At 35.3% G+C, this 27,887-nt stretch overlaps 1 protein-coding gene and 1 long non-coding RNA gene across 5 annotated transcripts in view; one reads left to right on the top strand and one right to left on the bottom strand.

Moving 5' to 3' along the window:
* The window catches only part of LOC112064694 (uncharacterized), a 25,833-nt gene extending 20,487 nt beyond the window's left edge, over window positions 1-5,346 (top strand). For both annotated transcript variants that reach the window (XR_003680057.2, XR_002891607.3), the window contains one exon: window positions 5,262-5,346. This is a non-coding gene — a long non-coding RNA (uncharacterized lncRNA). The remainder of the gene's footprint in view (window positions 1-5,261) is intronic.
* The window catches only part of LEMD3 (LEM domain containing 3), a 91,360-nt gene that overhangs the window by 11,459 nt on the left and 52,014 nt on the right, over window positions 1-27,887 (bottom strand). Inside the window, exons 5-13 of one of the 3 annotated variants that reach the window (XM_028490351.2) lie at window positions 23,679-23,758; window positions 23,447-23,592; window positions 22,392-22,493; window positions 22,181-22,283; window positions 21,110-21,288; window positions 14,592-14,673; window positions 11,890-11,995; window positions 7,353-7,453; window positions 6,958-7,085 (exon numbers count right to left, since the gene is read on the bottom strand). In XM_028490351.2, coding sequence (XP_028346152.1) covers window positions 7,058-7,085; window positions 7,353-7,453; window positions 11,890-11,995; window positions 14,592-14,673; window positions 21,110-21,288; window positions 22,181-22,283; window positions 22,392-22,493; window positions 23,447-23,592; window positions 23,679-23,758 — 927 coding nt within the window. In that variant the 3' untranslated portion in view covers window positions 6,958-7,057. Of the gene's footprint in view, window positions 1-6,957; window positions 7,086-7,352; window positions 7,454-9,273; window positions 11,486-11,704; window positions 11,784-11,889; window positions 11,996-14,591; window positions 14,674-21,109; window positions 21,289-22,180; window positions 22,284-22,391; window positions 22,494-23,446; window positions 23,593-23,678; window positions 23,759-27,887 lie in introns of those variants that run through there. The other 2 variants (XM_024122871.3, XM_024122872.3) reach the window with 2 other exon arrangements.

Below are 27,887 nucleotides of genomic sequence, written 5' to 3'. Positions count from 1 at the left end.
TTTCCCAGCACCACTTATTGAAGAGACTCTGTCTTCTCCCTTGTATATCTTTGCCTCCTTTGTCATAGATTAGTTGACCATAGGTGCATGGGTGTATCTCTGGGCTTTCTATCCGGTTCCATTGATCTATATTTGTTTTCATGCCAGTACCATATTGTCTTGATTACTGTAGCTTTGTAGTATAGTCTGAAGTCAGGGAGTCTGATCCCTCCAGCTCCATTTTTTTTCCCTCAAGATTGCTTTGGCTATTCAGGGTCTTTTGTGTTTCCATACAAATTTTAAGATTTTTTGTTCTACTTCTGTAAAAAATGCCATTGGTACTTTGATAGGGATTGCACTGAATCTGTAGATTGCTTTGGGTAGTATAGTCATTTTCACAATGTTGAGTCTTCCAATCCAAGGACATGGTATATCTCTCTCCAACTGTTTGTGTCATCTTTGATTTCTTTCATCAGTGTCTTATAGTTTTCTGAGTACAGGTCTTTTACCTCCTTAGGTAGATTTATTCCTAGGTATTTTATTCTTTTTTTCTTTTATAAATTTATTTATTTTTATTTATTTATTTTTGGCTGTGTTGGGTCTTCATTGCTGCACGTGGGTTTTCTCTAGTTGTGGCGAGCAGGGGCAACTCTTCATTGTGGTGTGTGGGCTTCTTCTTGCAGTGGCTTATGTTTTGCAGAGCACAGGCTCTAGGCGCGTGGGTTTCAGCAGTTGTGGCACATGGGCTCAGTAGCTGTGGCTCATGGGCTCCAGAGCGCAGGCTCAGTAGTTGTGGCACATGGGCTTAGTTGCTCTGCGGCATGTGGGATCTTCCCGGACCAGGGCTCAAACCCATGTCCCCTGCATTGGCAGGCAGATTCTTAACTACTGCAGCACCAGGGAAGTCCTATATTTTATTCTTTTTGTTGCAATGGTGAATGGGATTGTTTCTTTAATTTCTTTCTGATTTTTGTTGTTAGTGTGTAGGAATGCAAGAGATTTCTATGCTTTAATTTTGTATCCTGCAACTTCACCAAATTCATTGATTAGCTCTAGTAGTTTTCTGGTGGCATTTTTAGGATTATCTATGTATAGTATCATGTCATCTGCAAACAGTTTTACTTCTTTTCCTATTTGTATTCTTTTATTTCTTTTCTTCTCTGATTTCCGAGGCTAGGACTTCCAAAACTATGTTGTATAATAGTGGTGAGAGTGGACATCCTTGTCTTGTTCCTGATCTTAGAGGAAATGCTTTCAGTTTTTCACCATTGGGAATGATGTTTGCTGTGGGTTTGTCATATATGGCCTTTATTATGTTGAGGAAGGTTCCCTCTATCCCCACTTTCTGGAGTTTTTGTCATAAAAGGGTGTTGAGTTTTGTCAAAAGCTTTTTCTGCATCTATTGAGATGATCATATGGTTTTTATTCTTCAATTTGTTAATATGGTGCATCACATTGATTGATTTGTGTATATTGAAGAAACCTTGCATCCCTCAGATAAATCGCACTTGATCATGGTGTATCCTTTTAATTTGTTGCTGGATTCTGTTTGCTAGTATTTTGTTGAGGATTTTTGCATCTATATTCATCAGTGATATTGGTCTGTAATTTTCTTTTTTTGTAGTATCTCTGTCTGGTTTTGGTATCAGGGTGATGGTGGCCTTGTAGAATGAGTTTAGGAGTGTTCCCTCCTGTGAAATTTTTGGGAAGAGTTTGAGAAGGTCTGCTGTTAGCTCTTCTCTAAATGTTTGACAGAATTCACCTGTGAAGCCATCTGGTCCTGGACTTTTGTTTGTTGGAAGATTTTTAATCACAGTTTCAATTTCATCACTTGTGATTAGTCTGTTCATATTTTCTATTTCTGCCTGGTTCAGTCTTGGAAGTTTATACCTCTCTAAGAATTTGCCCATTTCTTCCACATTGTCCATTTTATTGGCATAGAGTTGCTTGTAGTATTCTCTTATGATGCTTTGTATTTCTGCAGTGTTGTAACTTTTCCTTTTTCATTTCTAATTTTAGTGAGTCCTCTCCCTCTTTTTTGTGATGAGTCTGGCTAAAGGTTTATCCATTTTGTTTATCTTCTCAAAGAACCAACTTTTAGTTTTATTGATCTTTGCTATTGTTTTGTTTCTATTTATTTCTGCTCTGATTTTATGATTTGTTTCCATTAACTTTGGGTTTTTGTTTGTTCTTCTTTCTCTAGTTACTTTAGGTGTAAGGTTAGATTGTTTGAGATTTTTCTTGTTTCTAGAGGTAGGATTCTATTGCTATAAAATTCTTAGAACTGCTTTTGCTGCATCCCATAGGTTTGGATCGACGTGTTTTGTCATTTGTCTCTAGGTATTTTTTTATTTCCTCTTTGATTTCTTCCGTGATCTATCTCTTGGTTATTTAGTAATGTATTGTTTAACCTCCATGTGTTTGTTTTTTACATTTTTTTCCCTGTAATTTATTTCTAATCTCATAGCATTGTGATCAGAAAAGATGCTTGATATGATTTCAATTTTCTTAAATTTACTGAGGCTTGATTTGTGACTCAAGATGTGATCTGTCCTGGAGAATGTTCTGTGTACACAGAAGAAAACGCAGTCTGTTTTTGGATGGAATATCCTATATCAGTTAAATCTATCTGGTGTTTTGTGTCATTTAAAGATTTGTGTTTCGTTATTAATTTTCTGTCTGGATGATCTGTCCATTGGTGTAAATGAGGTGTTAAAGTCCCCCACTATTATTGTGTTACTGTCCATTTCCTCTTTTTTAGTTGTCAGCATTCGCCTTATGTATTGAAGTGCTCCTATGTTGGGTGCATATATATGTATAATTGTTGTATCTTCTTCTTGCATTAATACCTTGATCATTATGTAGTGTCCTTCCTTGTCTCTTGTAACATTCTTTAAAGTCTATGTTATCTGATATGAGTATCGCTACTCCAGCTTTCTTTTGATTTCCATTTGCATGGAATATCTTTTTCCATCCCTTCACCTGCAGTCTGTATGTGTCCCTAGGTTTGAAGTGGGTCTCTTGTAGACAGTATATATATGGGTCTTGTTTTTGTATCCATTCAGTGAGTCTGTGTCTTTTGGTCGGAGCATTTAGTCCATTCACATTTGCTGGAGTGGGGCCCAAAATCTGCTTGGACTAACAAGTTCCCAGGTGATGTTCATACCGCTGATTTAAGAACCATACTTTTGGGCTTCCCTGATCGAGGTGTTAAAGTCCCCCACTATTATTGTGTTACTGTCCATTTCCTCTTTTTTAGTTGTCAGCATTCGCCTTATGTATTGAAGTGCTCCTATGTTGGGTGCATATATATGTATAATTGTTGTATCTTCTTCTTGCATTAATACCTTGATCATTATGTAGTGTCCTTCCTTGTCTCTTGTAACATTCTTTAAAGTCTATGTTATCTGATATGAGTATCGCTACTCCAGCTTTCTTTTGATTTCCATTTGCATGGAATATCTTTTTCCATCCCTTCACCTGCAGTCTGTATGTGTCCCTAGGTTTGAAGTGGGTCTCTTGTAGACAGTATATATATGGGTCTTGTTTTTGTATCCATTCAGTGAGTCTGTGTCTTTTGGTCGGAGCATTTAGTCCATTCACATTTGCTGGAGTGGGGCCCAAAATCTGCTTGGACTAACAAGTTCCCAGGTGATGTTCATACCGCTGATTTAAGAACCATACTTTTGGGCTTCCCTGATCGCACAGTGGTTGAGAGTCCGCCTGCCAATGCAGGGGACATGGGTTCGTGCCCCGGTCCAGAAAGATCCCACATGCCACGGAGCGGCTAGGCCCGTGAGCCATGGCCGCTGAGTCTGCGCATCTGGAGCCTGTGCTCCTCAACGGGAGAGGCCACAACAGTGAGAGGCCCGCGTACTGCAAAAAAAAACAAAGAACCATACTTTTTGAGTATCACTGACCTAGAGAAACTTGAATATGTGCAGCTGGAATCACAGTCAAGAAGGAATGTTCATAACTGCCTTGTTTATAATAGTAAAAAAGTGAAAATAATCTAAATGTCCGTAGTTGAATGGATAAATACCAACATTAATATGTGGTAAAACTATAATGAAAAATAAAGAATTATTAATACAAAATTCAGGATAGTGGTCATCTGGGAGTTAGGAAAGAGAGAGAAGTATCCAGGACACACAGAGATGCCTCAAAGTTAATGTTCTATATTTTAAACGATGTTGTACTTCAAAATGTAAGTCAAATATATACTTCATATATATTCTAATATGTGTGAATCATTTCATAATAAAAATTTTTATGTAAAGTGGGAGATAATGATCAGCTATGTCAGATGGTGCTGAGAGTTCAAAGAAAGGTGAGGACACAGAAAAGACTATTAAATTTGGCAAAAGGAAATATGTGCTGATCTCTAGAAGTAATTTCAGAGGAGTAATGAGGACAGAAGCCAAACTAGAATGGATTGAGAACACCATAATACAAGATAGAAACTGCCAAAACCATGAGAAGTGAAAATGAATATCAATATTTCAGGAGTGTACATGATAGGAATTACTTCCAACCAGGGGTCATCAATACCACTTCCTGGAAGAGGCATTTGTATAGGATTCTAGAGGATGGGCAACATTTGGGTATACAGAAGCAGGAAACGAAGGATGTTTCAGGCAAAAAGAACAACAGGAACAATGCCAGTAAAGGCAGAATCAAGCAAAAGTTAGATATGAAGGGGAAGGGCAAGCAGTGCAGTCTAGCTGGAGCACGGTGGCTGGGTGAAGACTAGGATAGATAGAAAGGTACAGGTTGTTCAAGACTGGCACTGTCAACATGGTAGTCACTGGCTACGTGTGGCTACTGAGCACTTAAAATGTGGCTAGTACAACTGAAGAACTGAAGGTTTAATTTGAATTAATGTAAATTTAACAACTGATACCTGATTCAGTTATAGGAACACTTTGAAGTATATTTGGAAGAGCCTGCATATATGAATAAACTTTTTCAAACAGTAGATTTTATGTAACCTAAATATAGACCAAGTATTTTCAATAAAAATGCAGCATCTGAATTACGATGGGCTGTAAATAAGGTGACCATCTGTACAAGTTTTAGCACTGTAAGTCACACAACACGGGGTCACCCTAGCTGTAAGAGTAATCTATATTCTAGATGTCAAAGCATGTAAAATAGCTCATTATTTAATAAAAGCTTTTATTACATGTTGAGATAATAATATCCTGTATATGTAAGGCTAAATTAAATGTATTAAGGTTAATCTCCCTGTTTTTTTTTACTTCTTTTAATGTGGCCATCAGAAATTTTAAAATTATACATGCCTGGACTTCCCTGGTGGAGCAATGGTTAAGAATCCGCCTGCCAATGCAGGGGACACGGGTTCGAACCCTGGTCCAGGAAGATCCCACATGCCACGGAGCAACTAAGCCCATGAGCCACAACTACTGAAGCCCAGGCGCCTAGAGCCCGCGCTCCGCGATAAAGAGAAGCCACCGCAATGAGAAGCCGGCGCACCGCAACGAAGAGTAGCCCCCACTCGCCGCAACGAAGACCCAACTCAGCCAAAAATAAATAAATAAATTTATTATAAATAAATAAATAAATAAAATTACACATGCCTGACATTATATTAAGTATTGGACAGCACTGGTCTAGATAAAGGCAGGCCTTAAAGACCAACTTGAGTTTTGGCTATTACTCAGTAGGATATAAAGTGCCACTGAAATCTCAAAATGTCCACATAAATTTTTTTTAAGTAAAAGGAAGTATTGTAGCATTTGGAACTATAAAAATAAAACTGCCCTCTGGAGTTAAATTTTTTAATTCACTCAATAATGAAGTCACCAAGGAAAAAAAATGGTTTCCAGGCCTATAAGACTTGACTAGTTTACAAAGGCTTTATAAATGTATAACACATCAACAAAGTTCCTAGCTTTGGGTGCATGGCAAACCGTTTATAAAGTCCTAGTTAAAAACCAACTTTTGTACTTTTTCCTTCTTTTGACAGTCACAGGTTTACAGATCTACTCAACATCTCATTTTCTACAAATCAGGAAAATTTCTAATGAATACCAGAGAATCACAGACAATGCTAGAACATTATGTAAGTTAACAGTTCTGTTTTTTTGGAGAGAGATTCTCAAAGACTGTCCCCTATCACCCTTCCTCCAACAATGTCCTACAACAGAAAAATAAAAGTCAGAAGGATTATTTTGCCTAACATTTGCAATTCTGGGAAGTCTTATCTAGCACTCTGACGCATCTGGCTCCCGCCAACCGCCCATCCATAATTTAGGGAACGTCACCACCATCTAACCAGTTGCCCAAGCCAGAAATGTGATAGTCATACTAAATTTCTACTTCAACTTCATCCCATTCAAAGACCTTTTCAAATTCCACCTTCTTAATTTGTTTCGAAATTTTCTTAATATTTCACCCCAACCCAAACCTCCACCTAAGGCCCTCATAGCTAAATATGGTAGAATTAGGATTAAACTAAATTTCTGTCTCTATATGGACTCTCTCTCTCTCTGGGTCATCTGATTCACCTCTGTGGTTTTAACTCCCAAATTGTATCTCCAGCTCAGATTTTTCTCAAAATACCTCAGAACTGGAAATCCAATCACCTACTAGAAACATCCACCTGAATACTGGGATGGATAAATATTCCATCCCAATCTCAAAGTATCCAAAAATTCAGTTTATCATTTTTCCCATCCACTTTGTTACTTATCACCTATTCTCCAAATGTTGGGATGGTTAGAGTTCCTACATTAGAAAACTGGACATCAATTTCTCTATCAATATCCAATTCATCAAGTCCTTCCCATTTTATCTCTGTTTTTCAAATCCTTTCTCCATTTTTCATCCCAAAAAATCCTCACCTGATCTCCATTTAACAACCCACATCCAAACTTCAGAATGTGACCTACAAAGCTTTCCATGAACTGATCATTACCTACCTTTCCTGTCTCTATTTATTGTCTTGTACTAATTCAACCATAAGAAATTGCTTGTAGTTTATACATGCACTAGGTTGTTTCTCATCGATCTTTTTTCATGTGCTCTCTATGCCCAGACAGCCTTCTTTCCAACTTTAAGGTGCATGTGCAGGTCTCCAATGTCTACCCATGGAAGAAACGGTAAATCTAAGTACTCAGGTTCTACTGGCATTAAAGTCCAAGAATCAACAAAATGAGTCTATCCTGCTGCCCCTGGTAGAGGTTCTTGGGTACAGAAATCTACCATCAGGATGTATTCCTAGTCATAAAGTTTCCCAGTGGGGCTTAAAGGCAGTAGCTAGTTATGCTCACTAGACCAGTAGAATGAGCATTATGGACATTCAGTTTCTTTAAAGCACAACTTCCGGTTTCTAATTTCCAGTTAAGTACCTGTTCTTGAGCATCCTTTCCAAAAGAGTGGCTGCCAAAATTCTGCTTGATTTAGCATCTTTTGTTGAGTCATCTGGAAGAAGTGACTTGCCGAGATAAGTCTAGGAAAAAAGGGTGAAGAAGCCATGTAGATGACCTACAGTAATGTAATGTCACTAGGAGCAGGAAATGAGAATTGCAAGGTCAATCTTATTAAAGGAAATGTTCTGGGCACATGATATATCAAGACACTGTTCACTTGGAAATCACAACTTGTCATCCACACAAGGAAAATATAACAAAGTGCAATATCAGGCTTCAATATTCACAAGATATTCAGGTTTCTACCAACCAATGAGCATGAAAATGGATTTTATAATAACTCAGGTTCCAACACATTAATTTTTATGAGCTCATCACAAGAACAGAAGCTTCCCTGAGAGCTCACAAGAGACTTACCATTGTACCTATACTAATTAAGAAGTGTCTGATAAATTTTACCTCATCTGCCCTGATGTCTTCCCAATCTATTAAGATGCATAAGCTACCTCTCTAATCTCCCAGAATTTTTTTTAATTAATTAATTTATGTATTTTTGGGTCTTCGCTGCTGCCCGTGGGCTTTTTCTCTAATTGCAGCGAGTGGGGACTACTCTTTGTTGCAGTGCGCGGGCTTCTCATTGTGGTGGCTTCTCTTGTTGCAGAGCAGGGCTCTAGGCACGCGGGCTTCAGTTGTTGTGGCACACAGGCTCTACAGCACAGGCTCAGGAGTTGTGGCACACGGGCTTAGTTGCTCCACGGCATGTGGGATCTTCCCAGACCAGGGCTTGAACCCGTGCCTCCTGCATTAGCAGGCGGATTCCTAACCACTGCGCCACCAGGGAAGCCCTAATCTCCCAGAATTTATTCTGCTTTCTTCTCTCACTATATTTTCCACACTATCTTTTAACTTAGCTGCCCTAGGTTCTCTAGATTGTGACCATCTTGAAGACTGTGCCATGTCTTTTTCATCTTTGCATTCCTAATATGTGTCTGACATTTGTTAACAACCAATAAAAGTCTACCAACTAAGTCAAGTCTTCTTTTTAGTTGATTAAACCATTGAAAAATCTAAACCAATGCTACTCAAAGTAGCTAGCCCATAAACTATTTTTTTATGATAAGGAGTTTGAGCCAGAACGTGTAAAAGAATGGCTTCCTTTGAGAAAGTCTTGCTATGAAAATTGTCTAGATGGGACTTCCCTGGTGGCACAGTGGTTAAGAAGCCACCTGCCAATGCAGGGGACACGGGTTCGATCCCTGGCCCGGAAAGATTTCACATGCCACGGAGCAACAAAGCCCATGTGCCACAACTACTGAGCCTGTGCTCTAGGGCCCACGAGCCACAAATACTGAAGCCCATGTGCCCTAGAGCCTGTGCGCTGCAACTACTGAGCCCACGCACCACAACTACTGAAGCATGCACACTCTAGGGCCCATGTGCCGCAACTACTTAGCCCAGGTGCTGCAATTACTGAAGCCCACCTGCCTAGAGCCCATGCTCCACAACAAGAGAAGCCACTGCAATGAGAAGCCTGTGCACCACTACAAAGAGTAGCCCTCGCTTGCCACAACTAGAAAAAGCCTACATGCGGCAACAAAGACCCAACGCAGCCAAAAAAAAAAAAAAAGTCTAGCTAAACTAAGTAGTGCTTTAGTGATACATCTGATTTACATTCTTGCCCCACTTTAAGCCAAACACTTGAAAGTTAGACAAAGACATTTTCATAAAGAAAAGATGCTGAGGAATGGATGGTTAAAATTAACTTCAGGTCTTCATCTATTTTTATAAGCATACATATATTTACAGGTACCAAAAAAGATTAAAAATAAAGGCATCTATTTTCACTGGTTAAAAATATAAAATAAAATAAAGACACAGGGAACTTTAAAAAAAATTTTTTAAAGCCAAGACGCATTTAAAAAAAAAAAACCTAATAAATTTTTAATTAGAATTTTTTCCTTTTTTTAAACAGGACAAGTAACAGATTACATCAAACTTCAGAACTTCTCAAATATCTAGTTATTATACACATTCCCATCTGTCTTGCAGGGAGGGATCTTGGTCGGCTTAACAGTTTCAGGTAAAATAAGCTGCATAAAAGTATATATTACAATAATAAATGTACAATGTTTACATGGAATATGTTTTAGAAGCAAGAAAAAGATGCATCTGCATCAAAAGGCGACCTCTTAAAATGCCACAACTATTTTTTACATTCACTCTTGTAACAGGTCACAAGATGGGGTCACTAAGCACAGATAAATCACTGTGATGCACATAAAATACAGAAAGATTGGTTATTTTATATATTATATATATTTTTTCACACTTTAGCATCTGAGACATAAACTGAGAATTTAAAATTTATTCTCTTCAGATAACAAATCATTTTTTATTCTTCATAAACATGGTGCCCACAAAAGCACATAGGTAAGGCACAATAGGGTTTTCTGTTACAGAACAGTGTGCATCATGTTTACTTAACCAGAAAACGTGCATTAACTGTGCAAGTTCATGCTGCAAACCCAACACATATACAATTAAAAAAAAAAAAAAAAAGAAAACTGAGCTTTAAACAAAATCAAAATTGGTACAATTCCAGCTGTTTCACATATTCATTTGGACTGACAATGACATATCAACAGGTTATTTTTAAAAAGCCAATTGTTACGTTACAAGTAAACTTTGCTCCGTAACTATTTTAATCTGAAATCATAAACAGTAATAAGGTAACTTCACTGAAACAAAGTAAATACTGAGGCACAAAGCAACCATCACTCCTGCATTTTACTACACTGCAAACTTTCATGACCCAAAATTGCAAATATAATTTCTCAAATACACATTTTGCTGCAACAATGTGCCCTGCTTTAAACTTGACATACAACAGGGAAGCTAACATCTCATTAAATTATAAATAGATTGGGAAAATGACTTAATCCCAATGGTACTATGTCATAGCCCTAGTATTTATAATAAATACAGCTTTTCACAAAATACTTTTCCAATATCTGCCAATTGCTTTTTTATTGCTCACATAAATTTGAATCCATTACAACTGGTATCGGAACTTTCACACAATATCATACTCAGACATTTTTATATAAAACCTATAAAAGATATTTTAAACTTTTATCTAATACTTCCAGGTGTTTGGCTGTTTGATCTATATGATAGTACAGCCATATGTATATATGTGTGTGTATATATACACATATACACATACATATATATATACATACACACATATATACACATACATATATATACACATTAGATTATGAATAAAATAGGAAGCTTATTTTACTGCTTTAATGCAGACATCCTCACAAAACAAGACTACTTTCGCCATCACCAGCATTTATACATATATACAAAAGCCAGTTTAAGTACATGTACATCCACTTATACTTATATGTAACCACTAAACCCAAACTGATTTTCCCATATTCCAGCTATAGCAAATGAATCTCTTACAAGCAATAGAAACCTAAGATTAAATTGGGAAATTAACAGTTTTACCACATTAGCCTGTAAGGAACTATGTAGGTGACTGTATACAAAAATTCACAACATTAGTTTACAGGAAATTATGGAAATACAAGAAGCCTTTTCACCATGCTTTTGTGTGGTTATCCAAATACTTCTTGGTGCAAAAATAACAACCACCACATCTGAAAATGCTTAATAAGGTCAATGTTCCTCATGCAAAACTTTAAGTGCATTGGCTTAACTGAGCTCCAAAAACTGAATGAAACAATTATTCTATCTACTCAGCATTGCTGCTTCACTGCTAAGTCCCTTTGGAACCTTAAGATTTCTGGAACGTTCAAACAGATCTGTACTCAATAAAAATATTACATACAAAAAGCATTTAAAAAGGGAGACGAAGCCAAACACGAATTTTCCTATTGTAAAGAACAGTCCTAGGAGTGGAAGAAAGTCTTTTCAGGAACCTCCTTGAGAATTGGCTAGGCCAGTCCGAAGACGAAGATGAGACATAGAGTTCATATGTTTATTTGATGGCTTCAAGGGAGTGTTGCAAGTAAGAGCTTGGGGAAAGCGATGGTGATATCTATCTAGTCGTAAATATTTTACTGTAACCAATTTCCCTGTTGTAAGATAAAAATAATATTTTAGATCTGTATGAATGTGCTTAATAGAAAACAAACTGTGGTAAAAGATATATGAACACAAAACACAAATAAAATAATCTAAAATTATTACTCTAAAAATGCTAACCTAAGATTCTTTAATTTAAAATCTGGTATAGTTTAACAGTAAACCATAATTTATCTTTTCAAAATGTTTGTCATACTCAAGTTTCTTACCATCAAACCAAGAGCCATGCAATGCCTTAAAAGCTTTCCCAGCATATTCTGGAGACAGACATTTAACATATACACAACCCTGTGATATTTTTTAAAAAAATAAAAAGGGAAGAAAGAAAATAAATAGTCTTAGTTTAGTAGCAACAAATCCCAAACGTAGAATTCAATAGTAAAAGTTACTTTACCTCACGTGAATTTTTGTCTACTGCAATGTGAACAATGCCATCATTATCACTGCATTTTTCTAAAATTGCTTCTTGAATTGCCAAATGCCACTGATCCCCTATTTCCCTAAAAAATTAATGAAAACAAAAATCAACAGCCATCATCAAAAAGTCTACAAATAATAAATGCTGAAGAGGGTGTGGAGGAAAAGGAACTCTCCTACACTGTTGGTGAGAATGTAAATTGGTACAGTCACTATAGAGAACAGTATGGAGGTTCCTTAAAAACTAAAAATAGAGTTACCACGTAAACCTGCAATCCCATTCCTGGGCATATATCGGGAGAAAACCATAATTCAAAAAGATACATGCACCCCAATATTCATAGCAGCACTATTAATAGCCAAGACATGGACGCAACCTAAATGTCCATCAACAGATGAATGGATAAAGATGTTGTATATATACATAAATGGAATATTACTCAGCCATAAAAAAAGAATGAAATAATGCCATTTGCAGCAACATGGATGGACCTAGAGATTATCATACTAAGTGAACTAAACCAGAGAAAGACAAATATCATATAATATTGCTTATATGTGGAATCTAAAAAATGATACAAATGAACTTATTTACAAACAGAAAGAGACTCACAGACAAAGAAAACAGTTATGGTTACCAAAGGGGAAAAGGGAGGAGGGATAAATTAGGATTGGGGGATTAATTTACACACACTATATACACTATATACTTATACACATTATTATGTATACATTATATATAATGTATACATAAAATAAATATAAAATAGATGTAAAATAGATAAACAACAAGGATCTATTGCATAGCACAGGGAACTACACTCAATATTTTGTAATGACCTATAAGGGAAAAGAATCTGAAAAGGAATATATATATATACACATATATACATACACACATATATATGTATAACTGGATCACAGTGCTATATACCTGAAACTAACATGATATTGTAAATTAACTATACTTCAATAAAAAGAAATTTTTTTAAAGAATGAGCAAAAAAAAAAAAACCCACAAAAGATCTGTTGTACAACCTAAATATATAAAACTTTTACTTTTCAATCATACCTCAATACAGCTGGGGGAAAAAAGAACAAAAAATCAACAGCTATATTCCTACTCAGAAGAAGTCTTTTGTTTTTTACAATATATATACCCAACTAGAATGGGGACAGTTTAAAAACCATATAGTTAAAATTAACAGTATATAAATGCTTGTTACTAACAGTAGGTAGATTAAAACATAATTAACATTCAGAAGTCCCAGACCTGCTCTCACTTTCCAGTCTAAGAATGCACACGCTGAGGCACTGAAGGATCAGCCTACTATAGCAGAATAAATGTGCTGTCATTTTTACATTTAAAATCCTACATACTTAAAATCATTTCTCTTTTCTATCTAGACAAATGTTAATGAGCACTTTAATGAGTTACAGTAAACTTGTAAAAGTAAAGTATTATTTTTTAATGACATTTTCAAATTCCTAAACTTAAGGAAAATTCTTAGTATATAGTGTATTCTGAGCTTCTTTTTTTTCCAAAATAATAGAAGCGTGAATATAGGACAAACATTTTGTACAAATAAGTCACCTTACTATTATGAAAGAGTTCCCGCTACAGTAACGCACATTTGTTTTTCTTGTGAGATATAGATGGTGGGTCCAAGGAAAAGGCTGTTACACTTCAAATTGTAAATCTTCATCTCAGGTAATAAAATACTGGACTGGCATAGACTTCCTAATCCCTACGGTATGAGGTAAGATTCCAAATAGAGGGATCACCACACCGTTAATTGTTTCTACCTCTGCAAGATGGAGGGGATGTGTATGCATGTGTGTGCGTGCGTGCGTGTGTGTGTGTGTGTGTGTGTGTGTGTGTGTATACTGACAGTGCTTTGTCGCATTTACAATTTTGCTGTCACTTATTTGGACTCTTACCATATCAACTATTTCTTGAAATAAATGAGCTATCAGGTGGGACTTATGGGTATTTTATATGTAATACAATTTCTACTGTCAGCTTTTTTTAAAAAACAGAATTTGACTTGTCCTATCATTGGAGAGATAAGTAGTCACCTCTAGAAAGCAAGTTCTAAAGATTATTACAGCTTATATGTGAAATATTATGGATTCTAAGGCAATAACTTTTGACTGTGCTATTTTCTGGATTCATGTGTTGTTGTAATTACATAGACAGAAAAGTTTCTCAAACAGTAAATGGACAAGTCTTGTAGAGGGGAAGGTATGTACATTTTTGTAGAAAACTTTTTACGAGTAGGATTTGGAAATTTTAAAATAGCAGATATTTCCATCTATATTGCCTACTGAGGCAAAGAACGGTGGCAGACACGACTTATACATCTAATAAAGGGTACTGTTGTTTGTCATCCTATCTGTCATTAATTTGACTCAAGCATTTATCTGCTATGGGGATTCCCAGTGAAAGCAAAGATTTATAAAAGTTTTACAAATCATTATACACCTGTGTCTTTTGGTGAAACCTTTGCTTGAAATTTAACAAAAAAGAAGAAATGAGAAAAACAGAACATTTCGGTAGTTAGAGATTGAGAAGTAAAAGATTTTTCAGTTACAGGCATAGCATTATAAGAGTATCATGCATTTTTCAGCCAAATATTCCAAATAAAAATTACATGTACCTTTTGTCATAATACTTACATAACTGGATCAAACATATTTCGAATCTTTAGACATGGCGTCAAACTATTTGGTGGTGAATTTCTTCTATCTAAATGAAATGCTACAAAAAAACAAATTAGTTTTACTATTTTCCATTGTTCCATTTTGTTGAAAAGTATTCAGCCATTCAGTTTATTCAAAAAATATTCACTGCATATTTTTATTATGAGCCAGACCCCTGAATCAAGGTGAATAAGACAGACACAGTCATTGTTCTCACAGACTTTAGTGGGGGAGACAGATGAAAAACAGTGTCACCCAAGAAATCATAATTGTGGTAAATCCTAAGAAAGAAGAGTACAGAAAGCTCGCAGTGTAACTTAAGCTAATCTGTGAATATCAGGTAACACTTCAAGGAGAAGTATAATTTATGCTGGGACCTAAAGAATAAATACAATATAAATAGGCAGAGTAAAGAGAGGTGTAAAGGACATCTCAAGAAAAGGTGACAGCTGTACAAAGCCCAAGGCAAGAAGGAACTTCGTATATTCGAGTAACTAAAAGACAGTCACTGTGACTAGAGTGGGGACAATAGAAAGATAAACCTGATTCGAGTAACTAAAAGACAGTCACTGTGACTAGAGTGGGGACAATAGAAAGATAAACCTGAAGAAGGGGATGTTGAATTATGGAGGACCATGTAGGCCACATTAAAGCACTTAGACATTACCATAAAAGCGATGGGAAGCCACTGAAATGTTTTAAGGAGAGGAATACTATGATGAGATCTCTTAAAATTATAAAATTTTTAAATAGAGTGTTATGTGGAGAATCAATTAGATGGAAGCAAAAGTGAATGCAAGGACACCAGTTAGGAGGTTATTATAGTTGTCTAAGAGGGAGATGATAGTAATGTGGATAAGACAGGCCAGCAATACAGATGGAAATAACTGGACAGAATAAGGACATATTATGGAATAGATTTGACATGACTTGTTTAAAGACTGCACATGTGGGGGCTAAGGGAGAGATTAAGGATGACTCCCAGGTTTATGACAGAACCAACTGAGGAGGGGTAGGTATCATTAATTAGACAAGAACACTGGAGGAAAGGTCAGTTTGGAGAGAGAAGACATTAGGTTCATGCACATGTTGAATTTCCAGTGCTTCTTAGTAACATCTGGGTATAAAAATCTAAAAAGAACAGAAGACTTAGTGCAAGATATAAATTTGAAAGTTACCAACATATATATAAAAAATGAAGTTGCAGCATAAGATCATCTGGGAAGACAGGGAGAATGATGAAAGATGGCCTGGAAAAACCCCAACACCTAGAAGGGCCAGGAAAATCTAGAAAAGAAGATTTAAGAAAGGGTAAGAGGTAGGATGAAAACCAGAAGAAAGTGGCAACCACAAAGCCAAAACAAGAAATTTCCAAGGCAGGCTCAATTGTTAATACTGTTCAGTAAAATAAAGACAGGAAAGAAAAATGTCCACTGACTTTAGCAATATTGAAATCTGAGAGCTGTTTCCTTGAAATGATGGGGATGGAAAACAGATTGGAGTCAGCTGAAGAATAAATGGGAGGTGAAAAAGTAAAGACAGTGAGTAAATTGTTTAATGCTATTTGGCTATAAATAGGTAGACAGCTATAGGACAATGTATAGTGCACCAGTGTGTTTTAAAGATGAGATTATAGTATGTTTAAGTGCTGACGAAAAGATCCAAGAGAGGCAGGGATTTAAAACACAGTAAGGGAAGACACTTGAGAAGGCCAGAGGGAATGGGATCCAGAGGGATCCTCTGAAGAGAAGGGCTCGGATCTTTGTTAAGTGAGACAGCTCCTCAATTGCAAGAGGAGGTGAGGATGAGTGTAGATTTTGGTAATTCTATGAATTTGGTGGTAGAAATTTGAGGCAGGTACAATCTGATTGCTTCTATTTGAGTCATCAGCTGAGAATTAGAAGAGAAGAAGGGCAAAATGTTTGAAAAGAGGGGAAGAAATATAAAATTGTTATTGAGTAGAGTAGGTAAGTGAAGTGACTAGTAAAAAATGGTAAGAATAAGAAAGGCAGGTAGTACTGAAAACCTAATTGAGGTTGATTAGTTATAAAGGTACCAGTCTGCCAAGTTGCATGACTTTCTCCTGCTATGCTCAGCCATTTGCATACAGACAGGCACAGATAAACAGTTTCATCCTTGGTTGGAATATACCAGGGTAAGATGAAGGACAAGTGATGACTTAAGGGTACTAGCAAGAGAGTGATTGAAAAGACGGATCATGAAAACTAAGATGCACAGGAAAAGAAGTAAAGATAGGAGAAATGCTGAAGAACTGGAGAAAGTAGGTGCATTGAAGAATCAGATTCTGGAGTTCCCAAATACATAAAGCAGGAAAGTTGAAAGGATGAGTTTATGATAAAGACCAGAGCGTATCAATTAAAGATTTCAGAACTGTCAGTGATAAGAAACATCTGGAGTATAAATGTCTGAACAGTGCCTGATATGGTGTGGAGGAATGGTCACTAGACAGGAAAAATCTTTGCCAAATCTCAGATCAAGAAGGTTTGTGAACATCTAGTACCTTCCGAACTTCTCTACCAGTGTACAGATTCTGTTCTTAGATGACCTTTTAGCTGCAAACAATCTGCTTCCTTGAAATTCCAATAATGGCCTGGGCCAGCGGGGGATGAACCAGAGAAAACAGAAGCATTCATACCACCTTATCCTAGCCTAGACCCAAGTTTCCACAAAATAACAGACCTGGGAGAAACTATCCCTGGCCAACTCTAATCAGAAAGTAGTCCAAAAGATCAAATTGATTTTTAAGATATAAGCTTTATCTCCCTAACTAAACCCTAATTACCATGGCCATGTAAAGATACAGGAGTTATTGAATGATACATTTCAAGTACCTCAGGAACTACCTTTGGGTCCTTCAAATGAATGTTGTTTATACCAAACACTACATTTGTCAGAAGCATAAATAATTATATGGCTCCCCAGCAAACTGGTACTTTAAAACAACTTTAGGGACTTCCCTGGTGTCGCACTGGTTAAGAATCCGCCTGCCAGTGCAGGGGACACGGGTTAGAGCCCTGATCCAGGAAGATCCCACATGCCGCGGAGCAACTAAGCCCGTGTGCCACAACTACTGAGCCCGTGTGCCACAACTACTAAAGCCTGCACACCTAAAGCCTGTGCTCCGCAGCAAGAGAAGCCACCGCAATGAGAAGCCCACGCACAGCAACGAAGACCCAACTCAGCCAAAAATAAAATTAAATTAAAAATTTTAGCAAGAGGGAAGAGATATGGGAACATATGTATAACTGATTCACTTTGTTGTAAAGCAGAAACTAACACACCATTGTAAAGCAATTATACCGCAATAAAGATGTTAAAAAAATTTTAATAAAAATAAATTAATTAAATAAAATACCTTTAGAGATACTAATGTTATATGATCACTGAATTTATATTTAACTACCTTTTAGAAATTGAAAAAAATTCAATAAGGCTGATTATTTAACAGTTACTTGGGAAAAGTATCATTAAATGACAACAGCTTGTAGTGGTAGTGAACTCAAAAGACTACTGTAATTACCAACCCTCCAGATATGTACCATTTATTTATTTGGCCATGCTGCGTGGCCATGGGATCTCAGTTCCCTGACCAGGGATTGAAATCCAGTGAAAGCTAGGAATCCTAACCACTAGGCCACCAGGGAACTCCCCAGACATATACCTTTTAAACCACTGCATTTATAAGGGGAGAAACATTAAGCTTGTTAGTAAGTTAAACTATCTGTTCCCATAAAAAAACCATCAGAAGCCTCTAGTATACGCCCATTTTTATACAGTACAACATTTGTGTTCAGATATATTTAAATGAAAGCAAAACTTATTTTATGTATTAATCATTTTAAAAAGCTAGGTCAGAGTCATTTAGTTACACTTAAATAGAATATATATATATATATATATATATATTTTTTTTTTTTTTTTTTTTTTTTTTTGTGGTATGCGGGCCTCCCTCTGCTGCGGCCTCTTGCGGAGCACAGGCTCCGGACGCGCAGGCCCAGCGGCCATGGCTCACGGGCCCAGCCGCTCCGCGGCATGTGGGATCTTCCCAGACCGGGGCGCGAACCCGGTTCCCCTGCATCGGCAGGCGGACACGCAACCACTGCGCCACCAGGGAAGCCCTAGACTATATATTTAATAGCATAAAATGTAAGTAATATTAAAACTAAATTCTCTCTGTATTAGAGCTATATGTTCTTAAATGAGGCAAAAAGATGCATAACTATCATTAAGAAAATTCCAGCAACTTCTCATTATGAGCTTTTTGTAACAATTCTTCTTATGATGAAATTTTTAAAAGAGCTCAAGTCTTTCTTGCTATAAATCTAAAGACTTCCATTTTATCACCACAACCATACAAAAATTGAATTGGTATACTTCAAGTAAATAGTTACCAAGTGTTCTCAGGATTTTCTGCCTTCAGGCTAAAATTATCTCAGCCATTACACCTTTTTTTCTATTTGCTAAGTAGCAGGTGTCTTACTTTACTCTCAATTCCTTTCTAGGTCCAGGAACCCCTAATCACTGTAACTGTTTATCAAAGACTGTCAAGAAAAGAGATGAAATTTACAATTCTTTCCATGGCCTATTTAGAAATATGCAAATTAACGTAGCTCAGTACTTGGCATATAGTTTCCAAACACTTAATACACTGAAACCTGGAAAAAACACTTAACACATAAAAAGTAGCTGGAGGGCTTCCCTGGTGGCACAGTGGTTGAGAATCCGCCTGCCAATGCAGGGGACACAGGTTCGAGCCCTGATCCGGGAAGATCCCACATGCCACAGAGCAACTAAGCCCGTGCACCACAGCTACCGGGCCTGCTCTCTAGAGCCCATGAGCCACAACTATTGAGCCCACATGCTACAACTACTGAAACCCACACACCTAGAGCCCCTGCTCCACAAGAGAAGCCACTGCAATGAGAAGCCTGTGCACCACAACGAAGAGTAGCCTCCGCCTGACACAACTACAGAAAGCCCGCACGCAGCAATGAAGACCCAACGCAGCCGAAAATAAATGAATGAATAAATTAATTTAAAAAATAAAACTTCTAAAAAATATATTTTAAAAAAGTAGCTGGAGATTTTTTAAATATTGTATTAATTCAGGTTGAGTTTTAACTACTACTATAACTGACCTAAAGTTGTATTTTATCATTTTTGCACAGTCTTTTCCTAGCTAAAGATAATGATAAAGTGAAAATAATAGTCTGACGTTTTAAATCCTAGAGATTATAAAGTGTCCAATTTAACACACTTAAATAAATCATACCACTACTAATTTTTAAGAACATGGATTATCTAGTTGAAAATTGCCTTTGGATTCATCTTGAAAATCTCACTTATTTTAAATATCTTATTTTAAAATAAGATAACTATAATGATAAAAAAAAATTCATATGAACAAAAACAATGGCCTAGAACTTCAGATGCATACATGAGCACCAATTGTTAGCTCTATGATGAAATTAGGCTGAGACTCCACATGCATCATTATAAGGCACTAAGGTAATCAGATCTGACTGACAGCCTATGGTTTCATAGGACCCTTCTGCATGTACCCTAAAGCAAATAGTTTATGGTTTAGTGTCATTTTGGCAACATAAAAACTTTATTTTTATGCCACGATTATATAAACTATTACTCAAGCTCCTTGAAAGTGAAAATCAATTACAGAAAATCAGGAAGAGATTGGATTTTATTTTATTTCAATTTCAAAACAATTAACCTACTTTTCCCATATAGTCTATGTTTAGCAAGCATTGATAAATATGCTTTTTATCCAACAAGATTAAAAGAAACTCAACTCATTACTAGTTCTGAAATACAAATTAAACTAGCCATGAGATTTCTTTTTGCAAATAACCATTAAGATACAAAAAATTCAAATGAGGTAACAGTTATCACTTTGGGTACGTAAGGCAACCAAACACCAAACCCTCTTATAAACTTATAAATACCTGTTTTTGCAACTATGCAAGCATTAAGAAAAATATGGAACGATACCCACAAAAGCTACTTGGCATGGGATATGCAGGCGGAAGACTCTTAACGAAAAAGAGAAAGGCAAGCAAAAATTGAAAAAAGAGCAGTTAAAAGTTATGATTCCACTTACACATGTTTTAAATACAAAACAAATTACATGTGTCTTATTTGCACAAAAAATCAGGGAAAAAGAATGCAGTTAGATCTTTAATATACTAAGTTGCTTTGGTAAGTGAAAGAGGAAAAAAAAATCAACGTAATGTATCTAGAATTCTATCACAGTGAAGACAAACCATGTTGTTTATATTAGCAAGGAGAAAAGTGGGAGGACATGTAAGAAGCTAATGCTGATTCCTTCTATGGGATGGAACTGGAAGGGAGCTCTGCCTTCATACATCTTTCAGTTGTACTATTTTACTTTAAACACGTAAGACTTTTGCATTTGAAAAAATTACATTTATATATTTTTTTTGTTTAAAAATACATACCTTGACCTTGCCACACTTTAGAAGGTATTACTAATATTTTGTCACAAGATGCAGAAGGCTGGATCCACCGCCAAACTAGAAAATCTGCACCACCTATTCTTCGTGTTTCCGTGCGAACTCTAGACTCATTAGCAGCAAGGAAGTCAACAGCTCTATCCCAGACTTTCTTCATTTTTCTCCTATCATTTGAAGGAAAATGACAACTTTACTATCATCTTGGCTTGTCATCTTTTTCAAATATTAGTCATTGAAGGTAGTGGTTACTCTTAACGCGGGCTGTTCTTATCACTGCTTATGGAGGAGTTTTTTCCAAAAAGATTTAGATGACTGAACCTCACCTCAGATTGACACTATATTTGGAACAATGCACTGGTATTCCCCCCCACCCCGCCCCGCCCAAAAGCTCCACTGGTGATTCTGATGTGTTGCTAGGGTAAGAATGTTGCTTTAGACTGTGACATCATCTTTTATTTTCAAGAAGTTATTGCTTAATTCTTTTATTTAAAAAGCTTCATTAACAACAAAAGAAAGTATTCTAAAACATTATTAATAAAACATCTCTGGCTATTCTGTCTCTGTTTCCTTATCAAGACAGAATTAAAGGAAATAAGGTAGACACTGAAAACAAAGAATCAAAAGGGTATATTTTGGGGCTTCCCTGGTGGCGAGTCCGCCTGCCGATGCAGGGGACGCGGGTTCGTGCCCTGGTCTGGGAGGATCCCACATGCCGCGGAGCAGATAGGCCCGTGAGCCATGGCCGCTGGGCCTGTGTGTCTGGAGCCTGTGCTCCGCAACAGGAGAGGCCACAATGGTGAGAGGCCCGCGTACCACCAAAAAAAAAAAAAAAAAAAAAAAAAAAAGTGTATATTTTGAAATCCAGTTGTCTATTATGCCACCCAAAATCAGGAAGATAATAGATGAAAATTCAAAAAAGAGTTTAAAGTACAAAAATAAAGCCTGTACAATAAAACAGGTCTAGTTGAGAAGGGTCACAACTCTCAGTGTAATTTTCATGACTGTAGAAGATACCAACATTCTGATTTACTTCAACTCATAATGTGTTGAACACACCTGTCGTGAGGCTGTATTAAGGAATTTCGCACATGGGGAATAGGCATGTAAGGCTGTAAATCTTTATTTTCCTGGCAAGCTTCATTATGACTTCGTAAAACATCTGAAAGTAAATCAAACAAATTTACAAATGAAGCAATCACTGGACATCATGTAGTTTATCACATAATGACTATTCTAGAAGTAGTTTAGATTTTTACAAATACTATACCTATAATCTTTACCACCATATCATACATCTGCCTTGTTTCTTCTTCCTCTTTTGTCCAGCGATATTTCATGTAACGCAGAACAACGCAAACCATCACTACACCTGCAATATTTATATATTGTGTTTTTAAAACTGTGGTCAATGGCATTCAATAATATTCACTGCAACTTGAAGTTATTTTGTCAGTTGTTAAATGTGGTATTAACAAAATAAAGCAAAAAAAAGCCATTTTGACAGTTTCTACAGAGACTATTTTAACTGCCATAATGGGATAATGGAATAAGCCTTCAAGACAGTGGTCTGAATTAGCTACATGATCAAATTACATAGAAAAATTTAATATTAAACATTTCCCAGAGTGTCACTTAATATCTCCAGAAAAACCATTTCTTCATTACGCTGACAACTGAACATTTAAATTCTATTATTTTTTTTAAAACAAAGTAACATAACTATATTTCACAAACTTTTTTCTTTCAGCATTAAGCTATGAGAAAAGTGAGTCTTATGAGACTGTAAACAGACTACCTCTAACTTTATTTAAGTAACCTGAATTATTTTTACAGGACTTGGGCAGAAAAAAGAAAAAAAAATGAGTATCTCCTAAATTCCTATTAAGAATCAAAATAGTCACATAAAATCTAGGAATCTGAATAAAAATTTTAATTCACTTAATGGTATTTTTTAAATTAAAAATAATTTTAATGAAGTTAATTTCTAATATAGTATTTTAAAAATAAGCTTAATTTTTGTATCCTCCTGTTCTATTTCCTAAAGTAGATTTCTATCTATGCACTAAATTTGCTTTTTCTGTGACATTCACATGACAAAGTTTGATTCCCACCTCTCCTCACAGCACTGTTTTCTAAGCCCTTAGATTGATACGGACATTATAGAAACCCTCAATATTATTATAATACCTTACTGAAGACTTCTGGATGTGATTTATAATGACAACTATCACAGAAGTATATTCTCAATCCTGGCATTTGGTGAAATACAGACACAAAAATTCTAGACTACAATGTATCTGCTTTCTCATCCTCACAACTTACCTAAGCATAACAACAATAACCTGTGGGTGACAGTAATAAAAGCACGTCGAAAACGACACCAGAAGGACATCTGTGGTCTTGTGGATTGTAAAAACTGTACATCATCTATATCTGTCAATTCTTCCTCAGAGCCATTACCAACACACCTATTTAGAAATAATTAAGGGAGAGTTTAGAGTCAAAATCACTTCTTAGACTACAAAATGAACAAAGTGGAAACCAAATCCTTTACCTTATTCCAACATCTTTTCCATTTTCAAAAATCCACTTCAATGAGATGTTAAATATATCTTCATATTCAGGATCTAAATCCTAATAAGAAAAATAGAGAAAATAACTAACTATTCTTTATAATTCACATCCACTTGTTATGTGTAAGGCATCCTATAAATAACATACTTTATATAACACTTTAAACTATATAACATAATAAAAATGTATTATTCATTACAGAAAAATGAAAGGAGAAAAAAGAAGAAAGTCACCATTTCCCCACCACCCTAAGATAACCACTGAACATTTTGCTATGTTTTCTTTTCATTTTTTTATTTACAGATTTAAAAAATAATAATTTTCTTTTCAAGTATCATTGTGATTAAGAGTAAATTAGTCTCCCCCTTTTTTAATGGAACACTATCTGCAGATGAACAAATGACAAATTATTCAGACTTGGATGTTTAACAGCCGTTTTCTCAACAAGTGAATGAAGTTAAGCCCATCAACTCCAGAAAAACAACTGATTGTGTTATCAATGATAAAATTCAAGCTTTCAAGTGAAAAGTAGAATTTCAAAAAATGCCCATCCATTACTATGAGCCTAATAACTTCACAATACTTGAAAACCTTTCCAATGAGACTATGCTGTGATATTAACAAATGTGGCTTTTGAGCATGGCATAATAAAATGTGTCAACATTTGGAAGATCTGCATAACCAGTGAACCAATATTTTCCAAATGCACAATCATGAGCTATAAAATCTTGCATGGGTAAAAGATCCATTCTAACTGCAAAACAGACCAAAGGGCTTTAGTATGAAAAGTACGAGTACAAAAAGTTCGCTGACATAGTTTTAAATTCTACATTGCCGCTAATCTTAAGAAACTACTACTTGTAGAGTTTTGGTATTGAAGAATATCTACAATTATCGGAATAGAGAATTAAAATACTTTTCCCTGTTTTGACTACGTATCTGTGTGAGGCTAGATTTTCTTGAGGTACTTCAACCAAAACAGCATCACGATGGATTAAATGAAGAAGCAGATATGAGAAGTCAGTTATTTTTAATTAAGATAGACATTAAAGAGATTTGCAAAAATATAAAACAATGCCACTTCTCACTAAATGTTTTTATTTTGGAAAATATAGTTATTTTTCATAAAAATACAGTATTTATGTTAACGTAATAAATTCATTATTCTTATTTTAAATGAATAAGTAAATTTTTAAATGTTGTCTTAACTTTAACATGGCAAATATATATCTAAATATAAATAAATACATATTTAGCCCACAGATGTCATTTAGAATCATCAGTAATTTCAGAAGTACAAAAAGTTTAAGAATTGCTGAGCATAAGTGGATTATGTATTTTTTAAATCAAAATATTAAAAACAAAAGTGGTATTATATTACACATACTGTTTTTCTACTTGCTTCTTTCACAGAATGAGGTGGCATGAATGTCAGTGTCAGTACACATGGAACAACCTCAATTTTTTCCAGCAAGATAATATTCCATTGTGTGGTTATTTTACACTAATCACCCCCTTATTAATGAACATGAAGTGTTTCCAATTTTAGTATACCAAATAATACTGTAAATAAACATCCTTGAAAATTCTTTCATTCAAAATATTTATCGAGGGCTCACTATGTGCCAGGTACTGTTCTAGGACCTAGAGATGTAGCGCTAAACAAAAAGCCGAAATTCCCTGTGCTCATGGAGCTTGCATTCTATTCAAAAAGTATGTCTTCATGTACTTTTGGAAGCGCAAAAAATGAATTTCTAAAAGTAGAAATAAGAAATCACTTTTTAAAATCCCTTAAAAATGTTTAAGTAATAGCTATTGAATTTTAACAAAATATTCTTCAACAGCTTTGGAAATTACAAGGTTCTCATTTGATCAGTTTACTTCCTAATATGAAACTGGCAGTTATTTTAATATATCAAATTTGAAAGTATAGTAAAGAATTTTATGAAGCAGAACTAATCTTGCTAGGCATCATTACTTATGTGTAACTACTACCAGGATTTTCAGATGCTGAAGATAACTATAGGCTATCTGTTATTTTTTTAAGTGTGATAATTTTGGCAATATTTATAAATATCAAAAAATTGTAGCCAATGTTAGTATTTAATTATTGAGAAATGGTTTATATGTGAGATCACTTCAGTGGGATATTATGAATTTAGAAATGATCATGATGAGAGCTAAATAGCTATATGCTTTAAAAAGTAAAATACAACATTTAGCTTATTTATAACTATAAAAGATATATACTCATTTGAGTAAGAACTAGAAAATAACGAAGAAAAAGTGAATTTTGTTTAATATTGCCCTAAGATGTTATGCGATTATACAAAACAATTTCAGGCAATTACTGTTTTAATTTTTATAAAATTAGAAATCACTTTGCATATAACTAAATATCAAACAGAATGCACATTCACATACTCTAAAATTAGAGCAGATTCAAGCTTTGATAAAGGAACACCAACAGAACATACTTCTGGTTACACTGCATGGATCAGGATTAGATAAAGCACAAGTTATACAGGATTTTGAAAATCCACAAAGCAATATTAATATGGGTTATTAATATGTGAGCTGAAGACCTTGTGTTGATTCCTCTTTGTAATGTATTGGTTTTTAAAAATGATTTTGTACTCATTTAGTTTCTTTCAAAGACTTTATCCTTCAAAGACAAAGACATGATAGCACCCTTGAAAGACGTGGATTTTTTAAAAAATCAATGAAATACATACATTGTATTTAACCTGTATTTACATATATGCTCTTCAGTTTGTATTAATACAGTATGCAGAATATTATGACACGTTTGCATTATTACACAGAACTTAGAAGGCTAGACTATAAACATATGTCAAACAATGTAAAAACTAAGAAATTTCCAAGTTTACTAGTTATATAATTTAAATATAAAAATTTTAGGAAGCTAAAAACATTATAAACACAATTACTACCCTCATTAATTATCCTTAAAAATGTACATAATGGTTCAAATTAACAAGGACACCTACTCTAATAAATTAAGTATGTGGAGGAACAAAGAGCTTAACACTTCTAGTTATAAAATACTAAGGATAGAAAAGGGCATCCGTCGTTATTTTTCCCATTTTCTGTTTTCCTTTCCTATGTTAATACCCCTGGATATCCAATGACTACCTGGAATACAACAGAACCATGGAATGTTCCTTTATGAATACAGATTTTCAAAAAACAAATGTAATTTATTTAAAACTTCATTAAAGATTAAAAAGGGTGTTGAGTTCTTAAATAAGCTATTACTTCCACAAGTATTCTACATAGTACTTAGAATTCTACAGTATCATAAAACGGAATTTTTATAGACATAGAAGTTGAATTTTTTTCTGGCTTATGCTAATTAAATAGCTCATGCTAACACTGTAGCATATACAGCATCTACCTGATTTTAAGAGTCTGAAGTGTTTTACTGTTCACTTTTTGGAGCTACCTGGAAAGCTGTAAGGCAAGGGTAGGCCAACTTTTTTGTAAAGGGCCAGAGAGTAAATTTTGCAGCGGTATACACTTCTGGTCTCTGTCACTTTTTTAAGCAACCTTTAAAAACGTTGTAAAAACACAGCTAGTAGGCCATACCAAAAAATGGCTCACAGGCTGCAGTTTGCCGGCCCTCGAGGTAAGGCATTCCTGTATCATAAAACGCCCATTTTCTAATAACTGATGACAAAACTCAGGAGAAAACTTAAGTTTTTAATTTTTAAAGCAGGTCTACTATTAACATAATTGCTTATTACTAGTTACTTACAGGCAATAGTTCTGCTAACACACTGCTGATTGCTTCACAGAAATCTTTCTAAATTCAAAGCATGTTTTCCCAAATCTTTAACAAGTCTATTTTAATACACTATATGTGTACACATACACACACACCCATGATTCCCAATTACAAATTTACTTATTTTCAAAAAACTAGCCAAAAATGTGTATTTTAAAACCTGTATCATTTGCTTCAAAACTGGATTACAAAGTACAAAAATAATACTGTTTCATGTAAAAGATTCCGTTCATTAAATAAAGCAACAAAACATTTGTAAGGAGGGAAAATGATACTGGTACAGGAAGAAGTCAAGCAAATATTAAAAATCTATTGGATAGGGCTTCCCTGGTGGCGCAGTGGTTGAGAATCCTCCTGCCGATGCAGGGGACACGGGTTCGT

The sequence above is a fragment of the Physeter macrocephalus genome, chromosome 6, assembly GCF_002837175.3.
Source record: "Physeter macrocephalus isolate SW-GA chromosome 6, ASM283717v5, whole genome shotgun sequence".
NCBI lineage: Eukaryota > Metazoa > Chordata > Mammalia > Artiodactyla > Physeteridae > Physeter > Physeter macrocephalus.
This window is presented reverse-complemented; position numbering and strand designations above follow the sequence as displayed.